This window comes from Podarcis filfolensis, assembly GCF_964270895.1.
Source record: "Podarcis filfolensis genome assembly, chromosome: 3".
Lineage (NCBI taxonomy): Eukaryota > Metazoa > Chordata > Lepidosauria > Squamata > Lacertidae > Podarcis > Podarcis filfolensis.
The window spans coordinates 103,044,160-103,069,796 of record NC_139606.1 but is presented as its reverse complement, the minus strand read 5'-3'; the positions used below and the strand labels follow the sequence as shown (position 1 = coordinate 103,069,796).

General features: G+C 44.5%; 1 protein-coding gene across 1 annotated transcript in view; it reads right to left on the bottom strand.

The window, feature by feature from the left end:
* TTC7A (tetratricopeptide repeat domain 7A) overlaps positions 1 to 25,637 on the bottom strand; it is a 185,034-nt gene that overhangs the window by 144,119 nt on the left and 15,278 nt on the right. Inside the window, exons 4-8 of the mRNA XM_083605066.1 lie at positions 22,825 to 22,955; positions 20,899 to 21,020; positions 16,587 to 16,665; positions 11,820 to 11,980; positions 9,790 to 9,853 (exon numbers count right to left, since the gene is read on the bottom strand). Coding sequence (XP_083461192.1) covers positions 9,790 to 9,853; positions 11,820 to 11,980; positions 16,587 to 16,665; positions 20,899 to 21,020; positions 22,825 to 22,955 — 557 coding nt within the window. The remainder of the gene's footprint in view (positions 1 to 9,789; positions 9,854 to 11,819; positions 11,981 to 16,586; positions 16,666 to 20,898; positions 21,021 to 22,824; positions 22,956 to 25,637) is intronic.

Here is a 25,637-nt window from a genome sequence, read left to right as displayed (position 1 = left end):
GTGACAGGAATATCTGCCCTCAGGAATATAGATCATAATGAGAACAGAAAGGCAGCTGGGGTATCAGCTGAATCACTGTATAATCCAATACAGTGGTACCTCAGGTTACAGACGCTTCAGGTTACAGACGCTTCAGGTTACAGACTCTGTTAACCCAGAAATAGTAACTTGGGTTAAGAACTTTACCTCAGGATGAGAACAGAAATCGCGCGGCGGCAGCAGGAGGCCCAATTAGCTAAAGTGGTACCTCAGCTTAAGAACAGTTTCAGGTTAAGAACGGACCTCTGGAACAAATTAAGTTCTTAACCCGAGGTACCACTGTATGATCTACTGGATCATGTGGGTTTTTTAAACACATGAAAAGTGTGTCAAAATCCCATGATCAGATTCTTGCTGCTCTAGGGTGGATTTTTTTGAAATGCCATTGGGGGCTTACACTTTATCAGGGTGTTTAGCACCCAAGGTGAGGCTGGAGTTAACAGTTCCATCTGTAATCCAGAATATTAGTCACTCTGGGGAGGAGCTGGAAGGAACTAACCCTGAGATCCACAGCAAAAGTACCTATTTAAACAAAGCTTTGGAACCTCTAAAACACTGGTGGCAGAGGAAATGGGGCTGACTCATTCTTCTCCTACTTCCCAATCTTATGAAAAAAATGAGGGGTTGGGAGTAGGGGTGTTTTGTCCCTGCTCTGAGAGAACACACTTCTGCCCACAGGGAAAATTTACTTATATGTCATTCTTGAAAGACCTACACTGGCTCCCAGTACGTTTCCGAGCACAATTCAAAGTGTTGGTGCTGACCTTTAAAGCCCTAAACAACCTCGGTCTAGTATATCTGAAGGAGCGTCTCCATCCCCATTGTTCTACCAGGACACTGAGGTCCAGTGCCAAGGGCCTTCTGGTGGTTCCCTCACCGCAAGAAGCCAAGTTACAGGGAACCAGGCAGAGGACCTTCTCGGTAGTGGCACCTGCCCTTGGAACACCCTCCCACCAGATGTCAAAGAGAACAACCTAACTACCAGACTTTTAGAAGACACCTGAAGGCAGCCCTGTTTAGGGAAGCTTTTAATGTTTGATGCATTACTGTATTTTAATATTTTGTTGGATGCCGCCCAGAGTGGCTGGGGAAGCCCAGCAAGATGGGCGGGGTATAAATAAATTATTATTATTATTATTATTATTATTATTATTATTATTATTATTCCAAGGAACTCAAGGTACAGTACATAGTTTCCCCATGTAATCCTCACAACCACCCTATGAGGTAGATTAGAAAGGGAAAGGGAGAGGATGACAGGCCCAAGGCCACCCACCAGTGGCATAGCGTGGGTTGTCAGCACCCGGGGCAAGGCAAGTAATTTGCGCCCCCTAACCCAGGTAGGGACAGAGAGCTGCGAGTGCGAGCGCGCCCCCCCCCAGATGTTGCGCCTGGTGCGGCTGGCCCCCTGCACCCCCCACGCTATGCCACTGCCACCCACTGAGATTTGTGGCTGTGGGAGGATTCTAACCCAGGTCTCCCCAGTCCAACATCCTACTCACAACACCACATTGGACCTCAGATGCAAATCTCCTCTTATTTTGCAAAAGTCTCAGCAGCAGTAGAAACAGAAGCATGAGTTGCACTCCCTCTCTGCTACTCTTTCCTTACAGTGCCCCAAGGCAAACATCTGAAAGCCTTATGAGGAATGGTTGAAGGAACTGGGTATGTTTATCCTGGAAAACAGGAGGCTGAGAGGAAATACGATAGCCATCTTTGAATATCTCAAGGGCTGTCTCATGGAAGAGGGGGGAAGCTTGTTTTCTCCTGCTCTGGAGGGCAGGACCCAAACCAATGGCTTCAAGTTACAAGAAAGGAGATTCCGACTAAACATCAGGAAAAGCATTCTGGCAGTATGAGCTGTTCAGCAGTGGAACAGACTTCCTCAGGAGGTGGTGGACTCTCCTTCCTTAGAAGTTTTTAAGCAGAGGTTGGGTGGCCAACCGTCATGGATGTTTTAGTTGAGATTCCTGCACTGCATGGGGGTTGGACTAGATGACCCTTGAGGTCCCTTCCAATTCTACAATTCTATGAAATCACAGCAGCATGAACTAAGGGCACACTGAGAAATGGGTTCAGTTAATGGTCCATGAATAACCATAGTTTAGAGGTCCCGGGCCCTAAGGAAGTCAGACTATCTTCCACCAGGGCCAGGGCCTTTTCAGTGATGGCTCCAGCCTGGTGGAATGCTCTGTCCCATGAGACTAGGGCCCTTCAGGATTTAACCTCCTTCCGTCAGGCCTGTAAGACAGAGCTATTCCGCCTGGCCTTTAATTTGAATTCAACCTGATCTTTTATTTCCCTTTTCTTCCCTCCCCCTCCCCTTTTATGAAGATCACCCGCTCTGAGACCCCACAGCTAATTCTCCCCTGGCCTCCTCGCTGGTCCCAAGAAGGACTAATTCAGCCAGCTAGCCCTGGTGACTATCTAATGCTTATTGGATGGATTTTCCCCAAACTGATTTTTGAACTTTGAATTTTATTGTTATTCATGTTTTTATACTGTATTTTATGCTGCTTTTACAATTAAGTGTTTAAAATTTGTTGTTAGCCGCCCTGAGCCCGGTTTTTGAACCGGAAGGACGGGGTATAAATAAAAATTTATTATTTATTATTATTATTAATCTGTAAAATCCCTGCACTTGCAGCTAGGGGTGGAGGACAAACGAAGCTGCTTCACTCCTACCCAGCTTTGTCTAGAGATGGAGAAACTGTGTGCTCCAAAGGCTGTTGGACTATAACTCCCATCAGTCCCAGCCAGCATGGACAACAGCCAGGAACTATGGGAGGTGGAGTCAAACAAAAATCAGATTTCCGATCCATTAACTATCCTGACTGGCAGCGGTTTGCCGGAGTTTCAGAGAGTAGTTTCTCTCAGACTTACCTAGAGATGCAAAGGACTGAACCCAGGGGCATGTAAAATAGATGCTCTATCACTGGTGGGTGAGCGTGTCCCCCCCCAAAAAAAGTCATTTGAACTTGTCAATTCACTCTGAGTAGAGAGAGATGAGCAGGAAATGGATTCAGAGCCAATTCATACGCTCACTCCTCAACTGTTCCCAGAGGTGTGGCTATTCTTTATGCCCTAATACAAGAGGAAAGTAAAATCTATTGAATGAAGGAAAGCTTTTTTTCTGGGGGTTTGATCTTCTGCGGGCCATAATCAACAGCACTTTGTCACAGGGCGTTCTTTGAAAAGGAAGATTTAAAAAGAGCACTGGGGAAAGGCAGAGGTTTGTGGAAGGATGTGCATAATCAACCTTGCTGTCAATTAAACCTTTCCACACATTGCATACCACGCTATTAAAAAGTTTCTGCATCAGTAGCTCTGCAGCCGCGTTTAGTTGTGAAAAATAGCTGCGCCGAACAAGCCCCCACATATTCTGAAAGCCAGTAATCAGCTTCGCATCAGAGTCAGCTATTTCGGGCATTTGTCAGTGGGCCAAACTAGGAATTTTAAAGTGATGCCTTAGCACAGATAGAATATTCACCCGAACTAGTACATTACCGCAAGCTTTGGGCTTACAAAAAACGGGGACAGGAATACATGTAACTACAAATATCGCCTGTTAGCACTGCAATAAAAAGGAAGTGCTTCCTATTTGATACAAGCACAGGCAATGGTGCCATAAACCAAATGCAGAAGGGGCATGGCTTCTTCTTCTTCTTCTTCTTCTTCTTCTTCTTATTATTATTATATTAAATTTGTATACCGCCCTTCATCCCTAGGTCTCAGGGCAGTTCACAACATAAAAATACAATTTAAGTATCACTTGCACAAATAGTGTTTCTTCTTTTGACCATAATCACTTAAGAAGGTTGGAGGGTGGATGGATCTACACATAGGGGGGGAAACACTATAAATAAGTCAGAAATTAAAGCATTATAACAATACTTTAAAAAAAACACACAACCCTATGTAAAAATGCTATAGAAAGGTTTTGTGCTCTCTGACATCATCCGGTGTTGCATGTTTATAACACATTCAAATCACTGCATTTTGACTAATGTAGCTGAGCACTACAACTATGTTGTACAACTATGAGGTTTTCCTCATGGTTGGAGTTGTCTGAAACTTATTTATTTAGCGAAACTTCATAGTAACACCTTACCTATAAGGTCACATATCACTAGAGTGACATATGAATTTGCCAATTCTTAAACTTTGTACCCGGGACTATTTGAGATTCCTTTTCTGGTGCTTACAAGAACATAAGAAGACCCTGGGAGATCAGGCTGATGACCTATCTAGTCCAGCCTCCTGTTCTTACAATGGCGTCAACCAGATGCCTGTGACAAATCCACAAGCAGGGCCCAAGCACAAGAACCCTCTGCGAGCGTGGTGACCATGTAGCTCAGAGGCAAGGGCACATGCCTTAGATGCAGAAAGTCCCCTGTTCAGCCCCTGACATCTCCAGCTAAAAAAGGATCACTGGTGGGGATACTTGTGTCTCTAGGACCCTGGAGAGCAGCTGCCCATCAGAAGACACAATGCTAGGCTAGATGAACACACAGTCTGAGCTGCATGAAGGGACGCTCACAGGAGAACCCGTTTAGAAAAAACACAAATATGCATATATTTCAAGAATACGTCACTGGACTGCTTCCAAAATTATATTCCATACTCACAGGGTGACCTTTCAAAACAATTATGCGAGTGCTCTACATACAGAAACGTTATGCAGAGATGGTAGCTTGGCAGAATCACCATATGGTGCCTCCAGCTTGGAGCCGAGTTGCAAATTCTAACCGACGGCAGACAAAAATTAAAAAATCCTTCCCGGGCCCCCCAAGGCGGATAAGAAGGAAGCCAGCAAGGCAGACCACCGAGCACCCTCTAGTACCTTCAAAATATGATTCTATGATCATCCTGTGATTCTATGATCATCACCACATCCTGTAGTAGCAAGCTCTGTAGTTTAACCACGCGCTCGGTTGTCCGATTCAACACACGGAGGGGGGCGGTGACGTAAGCCGAATGAGCTCATTCAGAGCACAGAACTAAAGGGCACTGTGACATAAGAGTGAGTGAAGTGATGATTGACAGCGTGGAAGTGGGATGGGATGTTGGGTGGAGTGAGAAAGAGTGACAGGCAGAGAACCGCGGGTGGGAACGTGACATTTGGAGCTGTGAGGAGACGGGCTGTGAGGGGAACAGATGAGAGAGGTAACGGGAGCAGACGTACAGGAGTTAAGTTATCTCGGGATAGCATCAGAATTATGAGTGGCTCTGTATAAAACCTCTTTCATATTAGAGAGCTTTGAAACTCAGCTCTGGAATAAATAACAATATTGAAGCTGTTCACATGATTCACTGGAGATTACCCTCTGCTCTGAAATTGATAAGCATTTATCCATTATAACCAAATACATAAGTTCTTGGAAGACAGTTTTCCCACCAGGGCAGGCTCAGGCTATTTTATTGTCCCCTTCCTAGCCACCAACCTGCACCCTACATCTTGTTTGCACTAGGCATGTGTGGCACCGGGGGGGGGGGTGTTTCCTCCTCCAACATTTCCCTCCCCTGCCCAACAAAAACCAGCCTCCTTTCCCCTGTTCTACAGAAGTGAAGTAAAAGCATTTGTTGTAGTTCCTTGGGTGGAATGAGGGAGCGGAGCTGCAGCTGAACTTTCTTTAAAATAGCATCTACTCCTATTTTAGCATCTTAAAAAGCAGAGACATCACCTTGCCAACAAAGGTCCGTATAGTTAAAGCCATGGTTTTCCCAGTAGTGATGTATGGAAGTGAGAGCTGGACCATAAAGAAGGCTGATTGCCGAAGAATTGATGCTTTTGAATTATGGTGTTGGAGGAGACTCTTGAGAGTCCCATGGACTGCAAGAAGATCAAACCTCTCCATTCTTAAGGAAATCAGCCCTGAGTGCTCACTGGAAGGACAGATCATGAAATTGAGGCTCCAATACTTTGGCTACCTCATGAGAAGAGAAGACTCCCTGGAAAAGACCCTGATGTTGGGAAAGATGGAGGGCACAAGGAGAAGGGGACGACAGAAGATGAGATGGTTGGACAGTGTTCTCGAAGCTACAAACATGAGTTTGACCAAACTGCGGGAGACAGTGGAAGACAGGAGTGCCTGCCGTGCTCTGGTCCATGGGGTCACAAAGAGTCGGACACGACTAAACAACAACACTCCTATTTTAAAAGAACAAAGACCAGCAAATAGGGACTGCAACAATTTTGCAGGGAGAATTTTGCCTCTTCAGGGTTTCAACCATTTTCTTCTCTTCCAGAACACTCTGTTCCACACACACACACACCTCTAGTTTTAAACACTTATTCATATACCAAGTCAGTCAGCATTCAGTGCACACTGAGCGTGCTCAGTCCTCATAGATCTGTCTCTGATTTAATGCACACCTTTAGGGTCTCCCCTCAACCTGAATTTTTTTTTTTTGTATTTCTGCAAACCATAGAACTATAGAGTTGGAAGGGACCCCAACGGTCATCTAGTCCAAGCACAGGCAAACTCGGCCCTCCAGATGTTTTGGGACTACAACTCCCATCATACCTAGCTAACAGGACCAGTGGTCAGAGATGATGGGAGTTGTAGTCCCAAAACATCTGGAGGGCCGAGTTTGCCTATGCCTGATCTAGCCCAACCCCCCGCAATGCAGGAATCTTTTGCCCTTGAGTTTCCCAAAGCTTGTTGAGATGCATGCAGATTCTGGTCTTGTTTTGGCTGCGTAAGGATCCACAGCCAAAAAAGGGAAGACACTATTAGTTTGTAGAATTCTACCCAACTAACCCAATAGAGCCAACAAAGAGAATGGAGCATTAAAAACAAAAAAACCAAACTAAGAAGAATTGGGAGTGTGGAAACTACAGGCCAGTTAGCTCAACATCTGTCCCACAGAAACTGGTGGGGAGCACTGTTAAAGATGGGATTCCATGCTAAGGATTGTAAGAAAGGAATCAAAAATAAAACTGCCAAAATATCCTCATGCCTTTATACAAATCTCTGGCGCAAACCACTCTTGGAATACTGTGTACACCTCTGGAAGGCTATTGTGGGGCTGCAAATGGTACAACAAAAGGGGGTGACCAAAATAATCGAGGGGTGGAGCAATTCCACTATGGGGAAATGTTACAACATTTGGGACTTCCTAGTTTGGAGAAAAGGTAAGAGGAGACATGAGGTAAGATGGAGGGCTTTTTTTCAGTCAGAACTTGCCGGAACTCAATTCTGGCACCTCTCAGGTGGGCTCCATTGTTTTTCTAAAAGAACAAGGGAGGCATTCCTGGTGAGCTCCAACATCTCTTTCTCTAAAAAAATAGCACTGGGGGAAAAAGTACTTCTTCACACAGAGTATAGTTAAACTACGGAATTTGTCCCCACAAGAAGTAGTGAGGATTACCATCTTGGATGGCTTCAGAAGAGGAGTAGACAAATTTAGGAAGAATAAAACAATCAGTGGCTGCTAGCCAAGATGGTGATGTTCTGCTTCTTTTGATGGAGGCAGTATGCATCCGTTGCTGGGAATCGTATGTGGAGATTCCCACCTGCACTAAATGGGCTTTGGCCTGATCTAGCAGGCCTCTTCTTCCTGTTCTTACTCAAGCAAAAGGCAACAGATTTTTTTGCAGTCCTGCTTCCACCACCTTCCCTCTTTCTCAGACTTTTTTCCAGGTCAAATCCCATCTGGCCATTTAACTCAATAATAAGACGGTGATAAATGATTCCCAAACTCTGTTACACTGGGCACACTGTTTATTAGTCTTGGCTACAGGCAGTCTGTTTTCCAATTCAGCTGAGGGAAAAGAGAGAGGAGAGAGAGAGAAGGCAAGCCAAATTACTCTGCACCACTTGTGGTGTGTTTTGTTAATCTACAACATGACTGGGAGATGCCACACTGAGGGGAACACGTTCTCTTGCCATTAAAAAAACCCAAACCAAATTACAGCGACAATGGCTTGGGTGACAGGCTTATGAACTGCATCAAAACTGAGGGACAGATCTTCATTGTGTAAATGAAAGAATTTCAAAATAAAAATGCTCAGGGATGAGGGTTCTGGGAGAAAAATGCTGACAGAAAAATATTCCTTTCCCAGCTTGGAGACAGCTCTGGCTTATATTCAGCAGCACTAGAAATCCTGTTGAAGAGGGAGGGTGACTAAAACAGGCCCAGGAAAGTTTTAAGGTCAGCTCTTAATCTACCTGCACTTGGGTTCATCAGGAATAGACATTGAACAGGCATCATGAATTATTGGTGGATTGTTAAACAGATGTTTTATAAAAACCCAGGCCAAGGCACACCTATAATTAGCTATCAGCTTTCCAACTTTTACCTTCAGATAATTATTCCCATACTTGAAGCACAGTGAAAGCTCCTTAGAGCAATGTTTCCTAAACTTGGGCCTCCAGCTGTTTTTGGACTACAGTTCCCATCATCCCTGACCGCTGGTCCTGCTAGCTAGGGATGATGGGAGTTGTAGTCCAAAAAACAGCCGGAGACCCAAGTTTGGGAAACCCTGCCTTAGAGGAAAGGTGGGGTACAAATGCCATTTTCAAAAATCCACAGAGGAACCCCTGTGCAGCTGTCTCAGAACTCCTGCAAGTCACATAGGCTTCTAGGGGATGTACCGAGGAACGAAGGCCAGCCCAAGATGCATGCCACCTCAGACTGGTTAGGCTGTTTTGGTACCTGAGCCATAAGAAACACAGGAAGGTGCCTCATACTGTGTTAGATCATTGGGCCATCGGACTGGAAGTGGTTCAGACAGAGGTCTTTCTCAGGCCTACCTAGAGATGCCCAAACCTGTTACTTCTTCACACAGTTCGTATTTAAATGATGGAATTCGCTGTCACAAGGTACAGTCTCAGCATCCAAGTTGGTCATTCTCCTTTTTTAAGGCCATCGCTGCATCTTAGTGAAAGCAAATTCCACAGTTCAGCTTAGCGCTGTGTGGAGAAGTACTTTATTTTGTCTGCTCTGAATCTCTCAACATTCCTCATGGGATGACCACAGGTTCTAGAATTCTCCACACTGTGCATAATCTATCATGCCCCTCACCTGTTACTCGCCCAAATGTTGTAAACTTCAGCCTTAGTGAAAAATCCTGTTAAATTTGCTTTGTAGGGCACTGTAGAGTCACTTGATTTTATTGAATATTCTGCTGTTCAAAACTGCTTGTTTTTTAAGTTGTATTTCCTTCTTATTTTGTATTACATTGGTTTTAGGTAAGCCACCTTGTGTATTTGTTGTTAAAGAAAACAACCCCAAGGTATAAATCAATAAATCATCAGCACCATAGCTGTATCTCTGTAGCCCAGAGATCTGTTGTTTGTCAACTGGTCCACTCTGGGCAGTTTTAAAATAAGGTTCATATAACACAGTGAAGGAAACACTTTTTTTTAATTAAAAAAAAATTAAGCCTGTTTTGCAAAAGAAAGGAAGGGGGAGGATGATATTGTTCCTATGCCACGTTAAGGGTGACTCACAATTTTCTATTAAATTTCTCAGACTGCTCACTGAACGTTTGCTTAATCTGTCATCATCGAGCGATGCTTCAAAAAACAAAAACAAGTGGCAGCTCTCTCTCTCTGTGCTGTATTAAAAGACAACTGCTGCTTTCTTCCCCACTGAACAGGCAAGATTTTGCGAACAGGCAGCCAGTTTGCAGATCGCAAAGGAAACCTGGAAATGCCACCCTGAAAATATCAAGTATTATCCTACTGATTATTGCATGCTTTCATTATTACCCTTCTTTATAAGTATTCCTGTCTGGCTTACCATGGATTCACTGATAAGGAGGAGGAGGAGCGCCTCTTCGACGTTGTCATGGGGGCTGTAGATGCTGAAAGACAAACAAACCTGTTGTTTTAATATAAGCAACACCAGCAGCTCGCTCATGGGACACTCTTGTTAACACCACCACAGGACTAGTAACTTGAACCGTCTCATGCATGATTCATACGTTATATAACCACTTCTTCAGGCCAGGATGACTAAAAGCGGCAGGGTGTATCCTAGGAGAAAACTCAGCCCTGACTCAAGCAAGGCAAAGCTGTTGGGTTAGACACAACTTCTGCACATGAAGCAATTTGTCTCCTGGGCAAAAAAAAACTCCAGATGACAAGTTAAGTTTTCACAGATGGAATATTAAGAAAATGGTAATAAAACACAGATTGTACGGGGCCCACAGAGACCCACAACCAAAGACCTGCCTGTGGTTTTGAACTGTTATCTGAAATCCAGCACAAACCTCCTCAGCTCTTTGACATTCCTCCAAGACCTTCGTTCCCTAATACCCATCTCCCAACCCTCCAACTTCAGACCCTGTGAGCTAACACATATCCTTTCCTGTTACTAGATTTTTTTCCTCCTCTAGCCAAACTGATCTTCTGCTTCCCTCATGGTGCCAGGACCTCAATACCTCAAGGACCACTCTTTCCACATGAACCTACCCAGACCCTGACATAATCTTCTGAGGCTCTTGCTCGTGTGCCTCCTCCTCGAGGTCTGGAGGGTGGCAACACGAGAACGGGCCTTCTCTGCAGTGGCTCCCCATCTGTGAAATGCTCTCCCCAAGTAAGTTCACCTGGCACCTTCATTACACACCTTTAAGCACCAGGCAAAAACGTTCTTTTTTAACCAGGCCTTTGGTTGATCCGTTTGACATCCTATACCCTTTTAAAATGTGGCTCTTTTGGGGGAGGGGTTGTTATTGGGTTGTTGTTTTTATTCTGCTTATATATGTTGTGATCTTTTCTGTGAGCCTCCCTGAGACCTCCAAGTACAGTGGACACTCGGGTTGCTAACATGATCTGTGCGGAAGGCATGTTCGCAACTTGCAGCGTTCGCAACCCGCAGCACCACGTCTGCGCACGTGCGGGTCACGATTTGGTGCTTCTGCACAAAGCGTGAGTTAGTGACTCTGCACATGCGCGAGCGCCGAAACTTGGAAGTAACCCTTTCCGGTACTTCTGGGTTCGGCACAGTGGGCAACCCAAAAACGCACAACCTGAACTTCTGTAACCCGAGGTATGACTGTATAGGGCGGTAAAGGTAAAGGGACCCCTGACCATTAGGTCCATTTGTGACCAACTCTGGGGTTGCAGCGCTCATCTCGCTTTATTGGCCAAGGGAGCGCCACCCGTGTCCCTTATAGGGCGGTATGTAAACTCACTAAATAATAATAACACTAGAGTATCAGAAATCTGTGAGGGATTCTTGCCCACTTCACCTGTTACTCCCATGGAGTGGGTAAGCCTGGGGAAGGAGGCTGTGGGGGCCATGCATTGAGTCCAATTCCCACTATTGCTCCTCCTGTCTTTGCCATTAACATGTTCACCATAATATCTGCAGCAGGGAGGGTATTCCTGCATGTATAGGCTTTTGGAACAATACAGAAACTGGGCCAAAAGGTTATCCATATGGCACAGGGAGCCTCCGTTCATAGAGAAGTTCATACTATAGCTCCCTCTCACCTCCTGCCACTGCCCAAGTTATGACAGACATGGTGTTGGGACCGCTGACAGCTGAGGCAGGACACATGTGACATGGGGGTGGAGCTAAGGGCCCAGCCCCACAGCTCTTGTCATCACATGACTCAGGTGTGAAGAGGGCTTCTTTCTCCTTCGGTAAGTGAACTGAAATCTACAGGGCATTGCAACCAACGCAGCCAATGACTGGGAGGGTTTTGCAAGTACTGTACAACCAAACATTGTAACCCAGCCATTGCTAAGTGTCTTGACTGCCTGCCCTTTCATGCTATTTTATCTGGCCAAGGATGTAACAGCCCCAAAGAACTCTATACGCACTTATCTCCGGTGTGTAGCTGCAGTCTTCGGCGAAGGGTAGTGCAGATGTACAAATTATCCTCTTTGTTCATGAACTCGGGGAGAGGATCAGATAAGGGGCTCCAGTAACAATCTTCGCTCAGGGAGTGCAGGAGCAGCTCTGCCAACTGCTTGGCAGCCGTCTGGAGAAGAATGGACAGAAAATGAGGGAAACATGTGTTTTTTTAAAGCCCACAGTGACACCTATTTGCCTACCAGGTTGATGATTCAACTTGCTATGAGCCAGTACACATGATATGTCGGATCTGCATCGGGTTGCTTTTTTAACTTGGTCAGGACGGCCACACACGACTCACCTTTCCAGTTGTCTCAAGTACACAGAGAAATGCTTTGCTTTTGGATATGGCTTTCGTTCTTAGGATTCTCAGCTCCAGTAGTATATATGGGTAACATTTGTGAATGAGTTGTTCCACCTGGCCTTTGGCTTGGAATCAACTTGATCCCCTCCCCCTCTTTCCTTTTTCCTTTCTCTTTCTGTGATGGAACTCCTATTTGGGGACTTCCCTGGCTTTTTTCTGGCCCACGTAGGACCAGTCTGGATAGTTGGCCTTGGTGAAGACTTGACGTTCTCATCCCCCAAAAAGTTTTTGATTTGAGTTCCTACAGAAATGAGGCTGCATTTTTAATGTTCTAATGTTGTATTTTAATCTTGTTTTAAGTTGTACAGTGGTGCCTCCAGATACGAACGAGATCCATTCCAGAGCCCCATTCGCATCTAGAGGTAAATGTATCTAACGACGGCACGTCTGTGCGCATCACTTTTCACTGCTTCTGCGCATGCACGTGACGTCATTTTGAGCGTCTGCGCATGCGCAAGCGGTGAAACCTGGAAGTAACGCGCTCCATTATTTCCGGGTTGCCGCGGAGCGCAACTCGAACGCGCTCAACTTGAAGCAAATTTAACCCGAGGTATGACTGTATTTCAATCAATTGTTTTTATACCTGGTGTCAGCTGCCCTGAGCCCAGTCTTGGCTGGGGGTGGCGGGGTATAAATAAAATTTATTATTATTATTGTTATAAACAATTTTAAGTGGGACCCATCACACAACTCACAATGTGGAACACCAGCTAGGAAACAGAGAGGACCGGGTTCAACTAGCTCAGGCTATTTTTCCATCCAGCACACAATTGTCTACTCCAACAGACAGAACCACTCCTGTGTCTCAACCAGGAGTCTTTCTCAACAACTGATGCCTTCTCCTTCTCCTTCTCCTTCTCCTTTTCTTCTCCTTAAGCTGCAGGTTCTAGGGATTGAAGCTGCGGCTTTTGGGATGAAAAGCATGTGCTCTGCACTGAACTGTGAACCCTTCCCCTATTTAGTCTCCACACCACAAGAGTCATCTAGTCCAACCCCCTCCCCGCCCCCGCAATGCAGGAATGTTTTTCCCAACATGGGGCTCGAACCTGTTATGTACTGAAGTTCTCACCCTGGGCCAGCTGGGAGATACAGTAGATAGTTTTCACTCAGGTCCACATATGCAAATAAGGGATTGAAAGTGATGTTCAGTGATTGGATAGTTACAGAAAATGGTTACTGTTGCGTTCTAGTGGAGCTCTATATAAGCAGGCTGGCTGAACCCTTCAGTTCAGTTCTGTTCTAGCCTGTGAATAAACAAGAGCTGTTTGAAGAATCGCTGTGTTGTCTGATATATTCACCCACAACTTAACAGAACCCACGACCCTGAGATTAAGAGTCTCATGCTCCACCAACTGAGTTACCACCCTGTGATGGGTAAACTATGGTTTGCATCGTTCTTTGGGGGAAGCCACAGTAAATAAAGCCCTACTTTCTTTGAGAGAGTGTCTGTGTGTGTTTGTGGGTGTGTTTACTTTACTGCACATTTCACTGGCAGTTTCAATTACTTTCACTTTTGTTATGAATAAAACCAGACAAATTGGAATAGCCCAAGTCTTTGATTTATATTATAACAGTCTTTGCCAAAAGAAAAAAGTGGGGGGGGGGAGCATTATTACTGCTTAGAATACAATGCAAGTAAAAGGCATTCACAGATTGCCATGTAGTATTCCAAATTAATTTAATTGTATGCTTTGTCATGTTAATCCTATCTAAAAAGCATTTTTTGTCATTGACGCTGTTAAAAATATTTTGAAACAGAATTAGCAATACAATATTAAAACCGAAGTCTTCACCCTTCGAAATAGCCCAATAATTTAGAAGCAATTACATCGCCAATAATTTGAGGAAGTGGCTATTCAAACATAATGCTAAACCATGATTTTGAGATGTTGGGGACAAGCTGCACTCAGCACCTTTCCCTGATCTTCCTTTGTCATGGCTGGCAGGGAAGCTTTCATTCCTATTTTTGATTAACCACAGTTTAGCGTTACATCCAAACCCTACACTGTGGTTAATTGTAGAACACTGAGTTGGAATCGACCTCCAACTTCATCTAACCCCCTGCATCAGCTTAAACCATGGAACGAATTATAGTTTCTTCCCATTCATAGCTTGAAGTTAGCTTGGTTTATGGTTTTTTTAAGCGATAGTTAAGATCAACCACCATTTGTCAGGATTGGATGAAATGATAGGCTGTGGTTTATTTAAAAAGCCTTCTGAACATCTCTCAGAGGCACTGGAGGAAGACAGGGGAGACTAGAGTGTCTACGTGTGCATCGTAATTTCAGCTAAGATCTGGTAATGGGAATCTCTTGGTGGTCATGCCATTCCTTAGACGGGGAGCAAGTGGCGGTAGAAGCCCTGTTAGCTTCAGAATCGGCTTCCTGGTACTTTACTTGGGGTTTTAAAGATTATGTAGTTGGATAATGACAACACTTACATACCTATACACTAGACAAGCATATATGGAATTATAGTTGCTTGCATATATAGTGACATAATACAGTGGTACCTCGGGTTAAGAACTTAATTCGTTCTGGAGGTCCATTCTTAACCTGAAACTGTTCTTAACCTGAAGTACCACTTTAGCTAATGGGGCCTCCCGCTGCTGCGGTGCCGCGGCAGAGCAATTTCTGTTCTCATCCTAAAGCAAAGTTCTTAACCCAACGTACTATTTCTGGGTTAGTGGAGTCTGTAACCTGAAACGTATGTAACCTGAAGCGTCTGTAACCCGAGGTACCACTGTATATCTTTCATTTTTGTTCTATATTTCTTTATATTACTACATTACACCTTATATTTCTGCACTTTATATTTCTGCATTATTTTATTCGGTTTAAATACCCTCAATAATTTTTTTTAAAGATTAGCTTTCTTTTATTATTACTGTTTATTGTTCTAATGCAGATTCTTGATTTTATCCAGTACCCCATATTTTTATTGCAGCGTGATTTTCCTTGTGTTGTTAATTTTGTTTCTGTGTACCTCGCTTTTCAAGAGTAATAATAATAAAACAGGCTGCAGGTTTCATTACTTAAACTACTGTAGGCTGCTGTCAGGCTGATTTATAATGCAGAACAAATACTGCCTATTTGCAGTGCACTTGGATGCTGCTGAAAGTAGGTGAGGCCATCACCCTGAGAGACTAGGAACCACGGGGACTTAAATTCCCATGTTGCCCAACTTTCCTGGGCATCGCAGCACATGTCCACAGCAGCATCCCAGCTTCTGCAAACCACGGGAACTACATTTTTCATGGCTCCTGGCATCGCTTAATGCTGACCCAAAGTACACGGGACCCTAGTGTGGTAGTTTCTTGGAGCGCTCCTCTCTGTCCCCAGCCCACCTCAATAAGTTTTAGGGGCAGTGGGAAAGGCTGGAGAATCCCCACAGCCAAAAGGGATCCATTTCAGAATCAAAGTCCATCCTCCCCTACCTTCCTCCCACATACCCACATACACCTTTCTGCCTATTACAGTGGTACCTCGGGTTACATACACTTCAGGTTACAGACGCTTCAGGTTACAGACTCCGCTAACCCAAAAATAGTACCTCAGATTAAGAACTTTGCTTCAGGATGAGAACAGAAATTGTGCTCCGGCGGCGCGGCAGCAGTGGGAGGCCCGTGTTAAGTTGTGGGTGAACATATCAGATGACACAGCGATTCTTCAAACAGCTCTTGTTTATGCACAGGCCAGGACAGAACTGGACTGAAGGGTTCAGTCAGCCTGCTTATATAGAGCTCCAGTACAACGTAACTGTAACAACTTTCTAAAACTATCCAATCACTGAACGTCACTTTTGATCCCTTATTTGCATAACTATCTACAGTATCCCCCTACTGGCCCCAGGGTGAGAACTTCAGTACATAACAGCCCCATTAGCTAAAGTGGTGCTTCAGGTTAAGAACAGTTTCAGGTTAAGAACAGACCTCCAGAACGAATTAAGTTCTTAACCCGAGGTACCACCGTACTGCAATTTCTTTTCACAAAATTGCAACATTCACAGAGCTCTTAGACAAAGCTGAAGAAAACAACTGAGCACTGGGCTGAGAAATGCCAATCATAAGCAACGTATTTTGTCACCGGATTCTGCAATTGCGCTCGTGTGGAAAAGAACCTAGTAAGCAAAACAGGCATGCAAAAGTCAGCCTAAAATCAGAACTTCTCTCTATGGGTGTTTTCCCAATTCCAATTCCATCCAACCTTGTTATCCCATTAAACGATGCAAAATTGCAAGGCTGGACTCACAGTCCATAGCAAGGAACAGTACTAAAGAACCACAACTGTCTTTTTTTTCCCTTCTCCTTTCCTCAAATTGCCATCTGCCAAAAGAAGGGCTCCCTCATCTCCTGATGAACTGGGCTTACCATTCTGAAGCTCTGGGTAGCCTTCGTTTCCATGGTCCGCAATAAGTCTCGGAGGTTTCGTATTCCTTTTACGATGTTGCTAAGAGGAAGGAAACGGCAAGAAATGTAAATTAGGGCTGATTTGATTATGAACTAACACGATGAAGAGAGAGAGGAAAAAACAGAACATCTCTGACATTTCAAAAAAAAATACCCAATCATGCTCAGGTTGGGCTAATCATAATAAAAAACAAATGAGAGAGACCTTCGAAGGATAGCTCATCCCAGATGGTGGAGTATGAGACGGTCTCTGATGAGTACAGGAGACATTTGGAAGCTTCTCCTGCATCCTGTTTCAAAGCTCTTTTGAAGGATAGCATCTTATCGCTTTGTCCTTGGCATATAAGATGAGGTGTGGTACAGTGGTTCAAGCAGCATTCTAGGAGTACAGACTTGGGCCCACACCTCCACTCACCCATAAAGGTCACTGGGTGATCTCGGTTGGGCCAAGCTCAACGGATTAAGTCTCTTCAACCTCACAGTGTTGCCATGATGATGAAATGATGACAAAATGATGATAACTACTCTATTTAGAACTTAAAAATGGAAAGCATAATGCTGATGGTCAACAAAAGAGGTTTAAAGACTCTCTGAAGGCAAATCTATAAAAAAAAATGTGGCACGAACACCGACAACTGGGAAACACTGGCCTGCGAGCGCTCCTCTACCAAAGGTGCCATGGGCTTTGAAGATGCTTGAACTGAGGATGAAAGGGAGAAACGTTCTAAGAGGAAGGCACATTTGGCAAACCCTCACCGTGATCAACTTCCGCCTGGAAACCTATGACCCCACTGTGGAAGGACGTGTGGATCTAGAATTGGCCTCCATAGTCACTTACAGACTCAATGTTTTAAAACCATGCTCATGGAAGACAATCTTACTTGGATATGAGTGATCGCCAAAGCCCTGGTCAAAGGAGTCAAAGGAGCCAAAGGAGAAGAAAATGGAATTGGGGGGGGGGGGACTAAGTATGCCGTAGACCAGGGCTTCCGAAACTCGGGTCTCCTGCTGTTTTTTGGAACTACAACTCCCATCATCCCTAGCTAGCAGGACCAGTAATCTGGGATGATGGGAATTGTAGTCCAAAAACAGGTGGAGACCCAAGTTTCAGAAGCCATGCCATAGACATAACAAGAGCTCCACAAACTCCAGTTGCTTAGAACTACAACTTCCATCATCCCTAACCATTGACTATGCTGGCTGGGGTTGATAGGAACTGTAGTCCAAAACATTTAAAGGGCCCTGGGGTGGGGCAGGCTTCTATAGGTTGTATAAAGGAACCTATAGACTTCCTTCTTCTTGAACAAAGAGTATTTTGCAGGCCTATTTTATGAACAGAAGCCTGAATGGATCATTGTTTATGTTACAACGTACTAAAGAACATGTCCTCCGATGAAGCCCCTTCTTCCCAAATCTGACGGCTACTTAACATTTTATATTGCAGGACGTGTGCGTTCATTGCAGACCACCAGGTCTGAAGCACCTACATGCACTGAAAACAAATATATGTAGGCACATGAGCTAGTGATAGTAATTCAGGCACCGGTGTCTTCAAGATGGGGTTACCACAGCGCACTTCGTATGAGGATGCACTTGACCTGGAAAGTGCAGAATACTGCAGGGGAGTTTCTGACAGAAACGAGACCCTGCCGCCATATAACACCTCTGCTAAGAGATCTGCACTGCCTGCCGATTTGCTGCCTTGCCAAGTTCAAGGTGTTGCTGTATTATATAAAGCCCTTATATAGGGTGGTGCTGTGGTCTAAACCACTGAGCCGCTTGGGCGATTCGAATCCCCATGACGGAGTGAGCTCCCGTTGCTCCATCCCAGCTCCTGCCAACCTAGCAGTTCGAAAGCACACCAGTGCAAGTAGATAAATAGGTACCACTGCAGTAGAAAGGTGAACGGCGTTTCTGTGAGCTCTGGCTTCCGTCACTGTATCCCGTTGCACCAGAAGCGGTTTAGTCATGCTGGCCACATGACCCGGAAAGCTGGACAAACGCCGGCTCCCTCAGCCTGAAAGCGAGATGAGCGCCGCAACCCCATAGTCGCCTTGGACTGGACTTAACTGTCCGGGGGTACTTTACCTTTACATAAAGCCCTTAACAGCTATGGGACAGTTGACTTGTGGGATCACCTTGCCCAAATATATGTCCCCTGGACCACTTAGATCTGTGGAACCAGCAGCTCCGGATGTTGCTGGACTAGCTCTCCCATTATCCCAGACCATTGGCTATTCTGGTAGGATGGAATGGGAGCTGGAGTCCACCAACACAGGTCCCTCCATCCCCAATATGGTTCCCAACTCATTCGTCTGATTACATAATAGTTTCCCAAACTTGGGTCTCCAGCTATTGTTGGATTAGATGTTTAAACTCTGTGTCCATTATTTTTTTAAAGAATTGCTGTTGTTGTTTAATTAAATTTATATACTACCCTTCATCATAAGATCTCAGGGCAGTTCACAGAATAAAATACAAGACAAAAACATAAGCAAATGATCAAAACAAAACAACCAAACAAGAACCCAACCCCTTTCCCACAGACACATTTAATAGGTTATAGAATATTAATCCGCCAGAGGCCTGGTTGAAGAGGAATGCTTTCACCTGGTGCCTAAAATTTATAATGAAGATGCCAGGTGAATGTCCATGGAATTCTATGTTCGTCCTTTGCATTACCTGGAATTTATGCCATGGCCTGGAAAGAAATGGTGGGATCAAAGGGGAGAGAGATTGGTTTTCTGCTTCCCCAAATGGGTTAGACTAGATAGTTGATAAAGCTCCCTCTAATTTTTATGATTTTGTGCTTCGTTGTACTAGGTTGTTAACCACTCTGGTTCTTATGGGAGGACAGCGGGGGAAATAATAATGATACATTAGCAGCCTGTCTCCTTGTAAGAACTCTACATTATTTAGAGCATTTTCCCAAATAATTCCACTTCTGGAAATAGAAACCACTCCGCTCATATAATAATGACCACAATCAAGTGTCCCTCCCTGGTTCCAAAACGTCAAGTGTCTTGACTTATAAAGGGGTCTTCTTGTGCCCCCTTGCGGCAGAAAAAGAAATGTGTGCCACTCAAGCTATGTGGCTTGTCTTCTCAGACTCCCACCCTTTGTGTTGAAAACCGAATTTTAAGGGAAATGATTCACATTCCGAGAGCAGAAACACGGCTCAGCTTTCTTATAGTTCCGGGACGTAGGCTGATGCTTCCGCTAATGGTTCACTCAGGCTTGCGATTAAATGACACCTAGTTCTGCAGTCCTAGGAGCACTGACTTGGAAGTAAGTTTGCGCAGAACACAGGGTTGACGTAGATTTTAGGGGTTCCCAGAGGAACACCCCCAATCAGGCACAAGAGCACTGTGCATGTATGTGCCTGGGGCTATTTCTCACTAGGTAAGGTAAAGGTAAAGGACCCCTGGACGGTTAAGTCCAGTCAAAGGTATAAATAATAAATTATTATTATTATATCATTATTACATTTGTTGTTTGCAAATTATGTATTTTTTCCATGTCATAAGCTGCCTTGAGTGTGGTTTTCACTGAGATGATAGCATATATATATATATATATATATATATATATATATATATATAATTTATACCCCGCCCATCTGGCTGGGTTTCCCCAGCCACTCTGGGCGGTTCAAAGGCAGAATAGTAAAAACACAATAAGGCAACATACAAATGAAATTACATGTATGTATTTTATGGAAGGAAAGCTGTGATACAAATGCAATAAACATATAATAAATAAACCCCCTGTGGCCAGGGGGTGCAGTCCTTGTCCTCTTGCATTTTATTTCTGATTAATTCCTTTAAAATGGCTGTTGGGGTGTGCGTTTCTGTCTGTCTGAAAGGGAATTTAACAGAGCCCATGTTTAATGGAGTAGCAGGCTCTTCATCTCCACCAAGGGTCAAGGGAATGGGATACTCTCTGCTCTCTGAATAGTCTTACTTCTACTTGGGTTCAGAAGGAATATAAGTGAATGGGAGTTGCAGTCTACCTGAGAGTCTCTTGCATGACTGACCTACCCTGCCTGGCAGTTGTGGCAGCAAGGGAGGCAAGACCCTCCTTCCATTTCAGGACTGTCCAAGGGGACTCGTTTGAACACCCCTTCCATTTTGCAGCAATGTGTTGCACTGGTTCAGCGGTCCTGGCACCTTTTTCTGTCTGTGCTTTGCCTAGGACGGCATCAGAAGCCTGTTACGTGAAACCACGCACAGCATCAGTCATTCAAAATGGCAGAGAACCTGCAGCCACCTACCCTCTTTTCAAATGGGCCACGTAAGCGCTCTGTAGGGCTGCTTCCAGGAAGTAAGGCAGCTCAAAGTCCAACGCCGACGCTTGAGTGCCCTTTATGCCTCTCGGGTGCGTGTTGCCGAAGCTCTGAGAGCGGGGAAAAAGAGGCGTCATTGTTTGCAGGTGAGCAGGAGCCGCCCTTTGGCTAAAACTGTGTCTTTGTTTTTCCTTCCGAAAGGACAGAGAAATTGGCTAACGTTTGGGAACCGAGACGAGGCATAGACCAACTGAAAATTGCACTAAATCATCTGTGTTTGTTTCGCTTGGCTATTTTTGCACTGTTTTCACAGGCAAGATGCCTGCATTTCTCAGAAAACCTCCGTAAACTTCTGGCAATTTGCTGCAGAGCTTGGGACCCATCAAGCTAAATGGCAGACTCACAAAAGATGTTTCTCTAGGGGCTTGAGAACCCCAATTTTTGGTGCCTGCCTAGAACAGGAGGATTGCCAAGAACTTTGCAGGCTCAACTGCACAGCTGGTGGGCTTGTTCAGCTGAGTGCGCCCAGCCCTGGAATAACCATGTAACATCTCTATGACTCATAGGAGCGAAGCATCTAAACAGTATGTACTATATAATTCCACACATGCACATAGAAATCGTTAAAACGCATTAAAATAGATACTTTACAATGAACAAATATATTCAAAACAAGAAGGTTTTTAAATGTAAATAATTCATTGCACACAAAGGAAATGTATCACTGAAAAAAATGAAAATACTAATTTACATAAAATTTGCATATGCAGATCTTCCTGTGCAAGTGTAGGTACGAATTTAGAAATACAGTGGTACCTCGGGTTACAGATGCTTCAGGTTACATACGCTTCAGGTTACAGACTCCGCTAACCCTGAAATAGTGCTTCAGATTAAGAACTTTGCTTCAGGATGAGAACAGAAATTGTGCTCTGGCGGCACAGCAGCAGGAGGAGGCCCCATTAGCTAAAGTGGTGCTTCAGGTTAAGAACAGTTTCAGGTTAAGAACGGACCTCCGGAACGAATTAAGTACTTAACCTGAGGTACCACTGTAGTATGTACTGTATAAAGCCACACACGCACATAGAAATCATTAAAATGTGTTAAAATAGATCCTTTACAATGAACAAATATATTTAAAACAAGAAGGTATTTAAATGTAAATAATTCATTGCACACACAGGAAATGTATCACCGAAAAAAATGAAAACACCGATTTACGTAAATTTTGCATATGCAGATCTTCACGTAGGTACAAATTTAGAAATAACTGTAATTTCTAAATAACTCACAGTTAGAAATAACTATAAGTGGAAACACAGCACATAGGTATAGATGCAAAATTAGAAATCATTACAGTGGTACCTTGGTTCCCAAATGGCTTGGCTCCAAAACAAATCGGCTCCCGAACGTCGCAAATCCAGAAGTAAGTGTTCCGATTTGCGAACGTTTTTTGGAAGCCAAATGTCTCTTTTGGCTGTTGGCATTGTTTCTGGGGCCAACCAGCCAACCAGAAGCCGCGCCTTGGTTTGCGAACATTTTGGAATTTGAACGGACTTCCAGAACGGATTGAGTTCGGGAACCAAGGTACCACTGTACTACAATTCAAACAGAAATGCTACACATCTCACGATACAGAAAGGGGACTTCTGTTTCTCCACAGGCTGCTGGCTAAATATCGAGTGAAAACTTAAAAGTCCAACTGTTCTTCCATATTATAATTCTTTGATTTTAAAGCAAATGGCTCTTCAAACACTCTGTGATCATGGTATCTCCCCTGCCAGGTAATACTCATTCAAAGGGAGGATTGTCCTCTCTAGGAGACACACCGTAGGGATATCAGAGAGCCTTGGAGGCTTCCCATCCCCCAACATTCAGGAAGTGCTAAAAGGGTCTTTGACGGAGGCTTCCATTTACCTTCTCGAGTTCCTGTAGAAACACTTGAGCCATCACACAGGCCCTTTCAAAGCAAACCATGACTTCTTCCTCACGTTCGGAGAGGCGGGCCCGGGAAGCGATGGAATTGGGCAAGCGCTCCAGCGCCAAGCCTGTAAGGAGAGCAACAGCAAGTTCTTATTAAAGCCAAGCTGGAAATTGCCCATAAACAGTTGTCACTTAATGTATCATGTCGTGTCACCTTCACTCCATCCACTTGCATGCACACCTTGCAACTTCCCGTACAACCCACTCTTGCACCTGCATAAGGTCTTGTTTATCCTCATCGCCACCACTGGCCGCCATTTCTGAAACTACAGTGGTACCTCGGGATGAGAACGGGATCCGTTCCGGAGCCCCGTTCACATCCTGAACAGAAAGTAAGATGCATCTGCGCATGCGTGGGTCACGTTTTGCCACTTCCGCGCATGCGCGTGACATCATTTTGACCATCTGCGCATGCGCAAGCGGCGAAACCCGGAAGTAATGCACTCCGTTACTTCCGGGTCACCACAGAGCACAACCCGAAAATACTTATCCTGAAGCGTATTTATCCCGAGGTGTGACTGTATAGCTCGCGTATTTCCGCTCTAACTCCCTAGGTGTTTTTCATTGGGGAAATGACTCTATATTCTAAGAATCACCTTACCCAATATATGCCCACTTGGAACACCTTGATCTGAAGAGGTTGGACTGTTCCAGATGCCACAGAATACTTATTTCACAGTCCCCCCCCCCCAAAAAAAATCAATCTTTTAGTGTGTCAGCAGCTACACTTTGGAACTCCCTGCCAATTGATCTCAAGCAGGTGTCTTTGCTGTAGTCTTTCTCCACCTCTCTTCTCCCCTAACCTTATACCGTATATAACATTAATGTCTCACGTCAAACGCAACTGATCTGTAGAAAAGACTCTTTAACCTGAAAATAGAGACAATGCACGTACTTTTGTAACCCAAGAAAATCTTTAATAAAACCTACTTTTTATCTTTAAAAAATTATCTTCTAGCAAGCCTATCCAGGCTACATGTGTTTTCATCTGATTTTAGCTTATTGTTTATTTTGATCAATGTTGAATATTTAAATACCTGCTTTAACAGTATTTTACTGATCATTTCATCATCATCATTTACCACTTTGAGGTGGTGGTGGTTGTTTTTACAGCTTAGTGGTATACAGTCATACCTTGGGTTACAGATGCTTCAGGTTGCGTTTTTTTGGGTTAGGGACCGCCGAAACCCAGAAGTACCGGAACGGGTTACTTCCGGGTTTTGGTGGTTGTCCATGCACAGAAGTGCTAAATCGCACTTTGCACATGTGCAGAAGCGCCGAATCGCAACCCGCGCGTGCGCAGATGTGCCGCTGTGGGTTGCGAACGCTGCAGGTTGCGAACGTTCGCAATCCGAGCATCCACTGTATAAAGTTTGTTAAATAAAATAAACAAATACATCCCTGAGCATTGACCATGCAGGCAGAGGATGATGGGAACTGGAGCAGACCTTACTGGGGAAAGTGGCCCAATGGTCAGATTCAAAACAAGGCAGCACCTGCCCCTCGTTCTTGCCTCTTTCAACCACTCACACCTCTGCACCACACACAGGATTTCGTCCTCTGCCCTGCCTACGCGGAAACTGCACAGAATGTACAGAGGAGGTGTTGGGAAAGGGGAAAAGCCCTTCCCTTTATTCTTCCTGTTCCTGAAAAGGATGCTCTCTCCGCCACGCAAAGCTGCTGAGGGGCAAAGAACAAAGCATCACATGACTCAACACACACAAATAAAGAACAGGCAAACGTCCGCATGCATGCATGCAGCTCACGACAAATCATATATAAGACGAAAGATCTGAAGAGATGCTCCCTTGCCTCACTTCTGTGTGGCTTCAGGAGGAGGAGGAAGAAGAAGAAGAAGAGACAGAATGGAGGTGGGCAAAGCTGTGGTCCTCCAAATATTGATGGACTACAACTCCCATCATCCATGACCATTGGACATGCTGGTGGACCTGATGGGAGTTGGGAGTCCAACCCCTGCTTTAAACAGATTTAAAACCCATATGGTTTTAATTCTATCCCTGTTTAATTGTATTTTAATGATTTGATTTTTCTAGGTTTGGGGCCATTCTTGTTTTCATCTGTAAGCTGCCTTTGGGGGAAATGGTGGGGCTACATCTAAATATATAATAAATAATAACACCTGGAAGGCTACAAGATCCTCATCTCTGAGATAGAGCATTCTGCCTCGCATTGGGCCAAAGTGGAGGTGAAGGTGCCACATCACCAGTTACCGTAAACTGGCTGCAGGACTGCAGAAATATATATATATATATATGCACAGCTTTGCTGTCTTCCACATGCAGCTCCATATGCATTTTCTCATGTCCTCCCACATAGGCACAAACATTCAAAAGCATAAAGAGGTATGAAAATCAAGCTCCAATCAGAAACAGACATTCTTAGGGTGCCACTGGGAATAAAAGTGAGAACGTTCCTCTCTCTAAGCAGCTGCACATATTTCTGACCCTCCAAGTGTCTCTATTTTCCAGGGACAGTCCCGGATTTACAGAAGCCATCCTGGTTTCTGATTTGATACCGGAATGTCCCACTTTTCTTTGGGACGCCCCTATTTTCATGGGAGAAATGATGGAGGGTATGGAATAGGGTGTCCCTATTTTCATGGGAGAAATATTGGAGGGTATGGAATAGGGTGTCCCTATTTTCATTGGAGAAATATTGGAGGGTATGGAATAGGATGTCCCTATTTTCATGGGAGAAATATTGGAGGGTATGGAAAAGGATGTCCC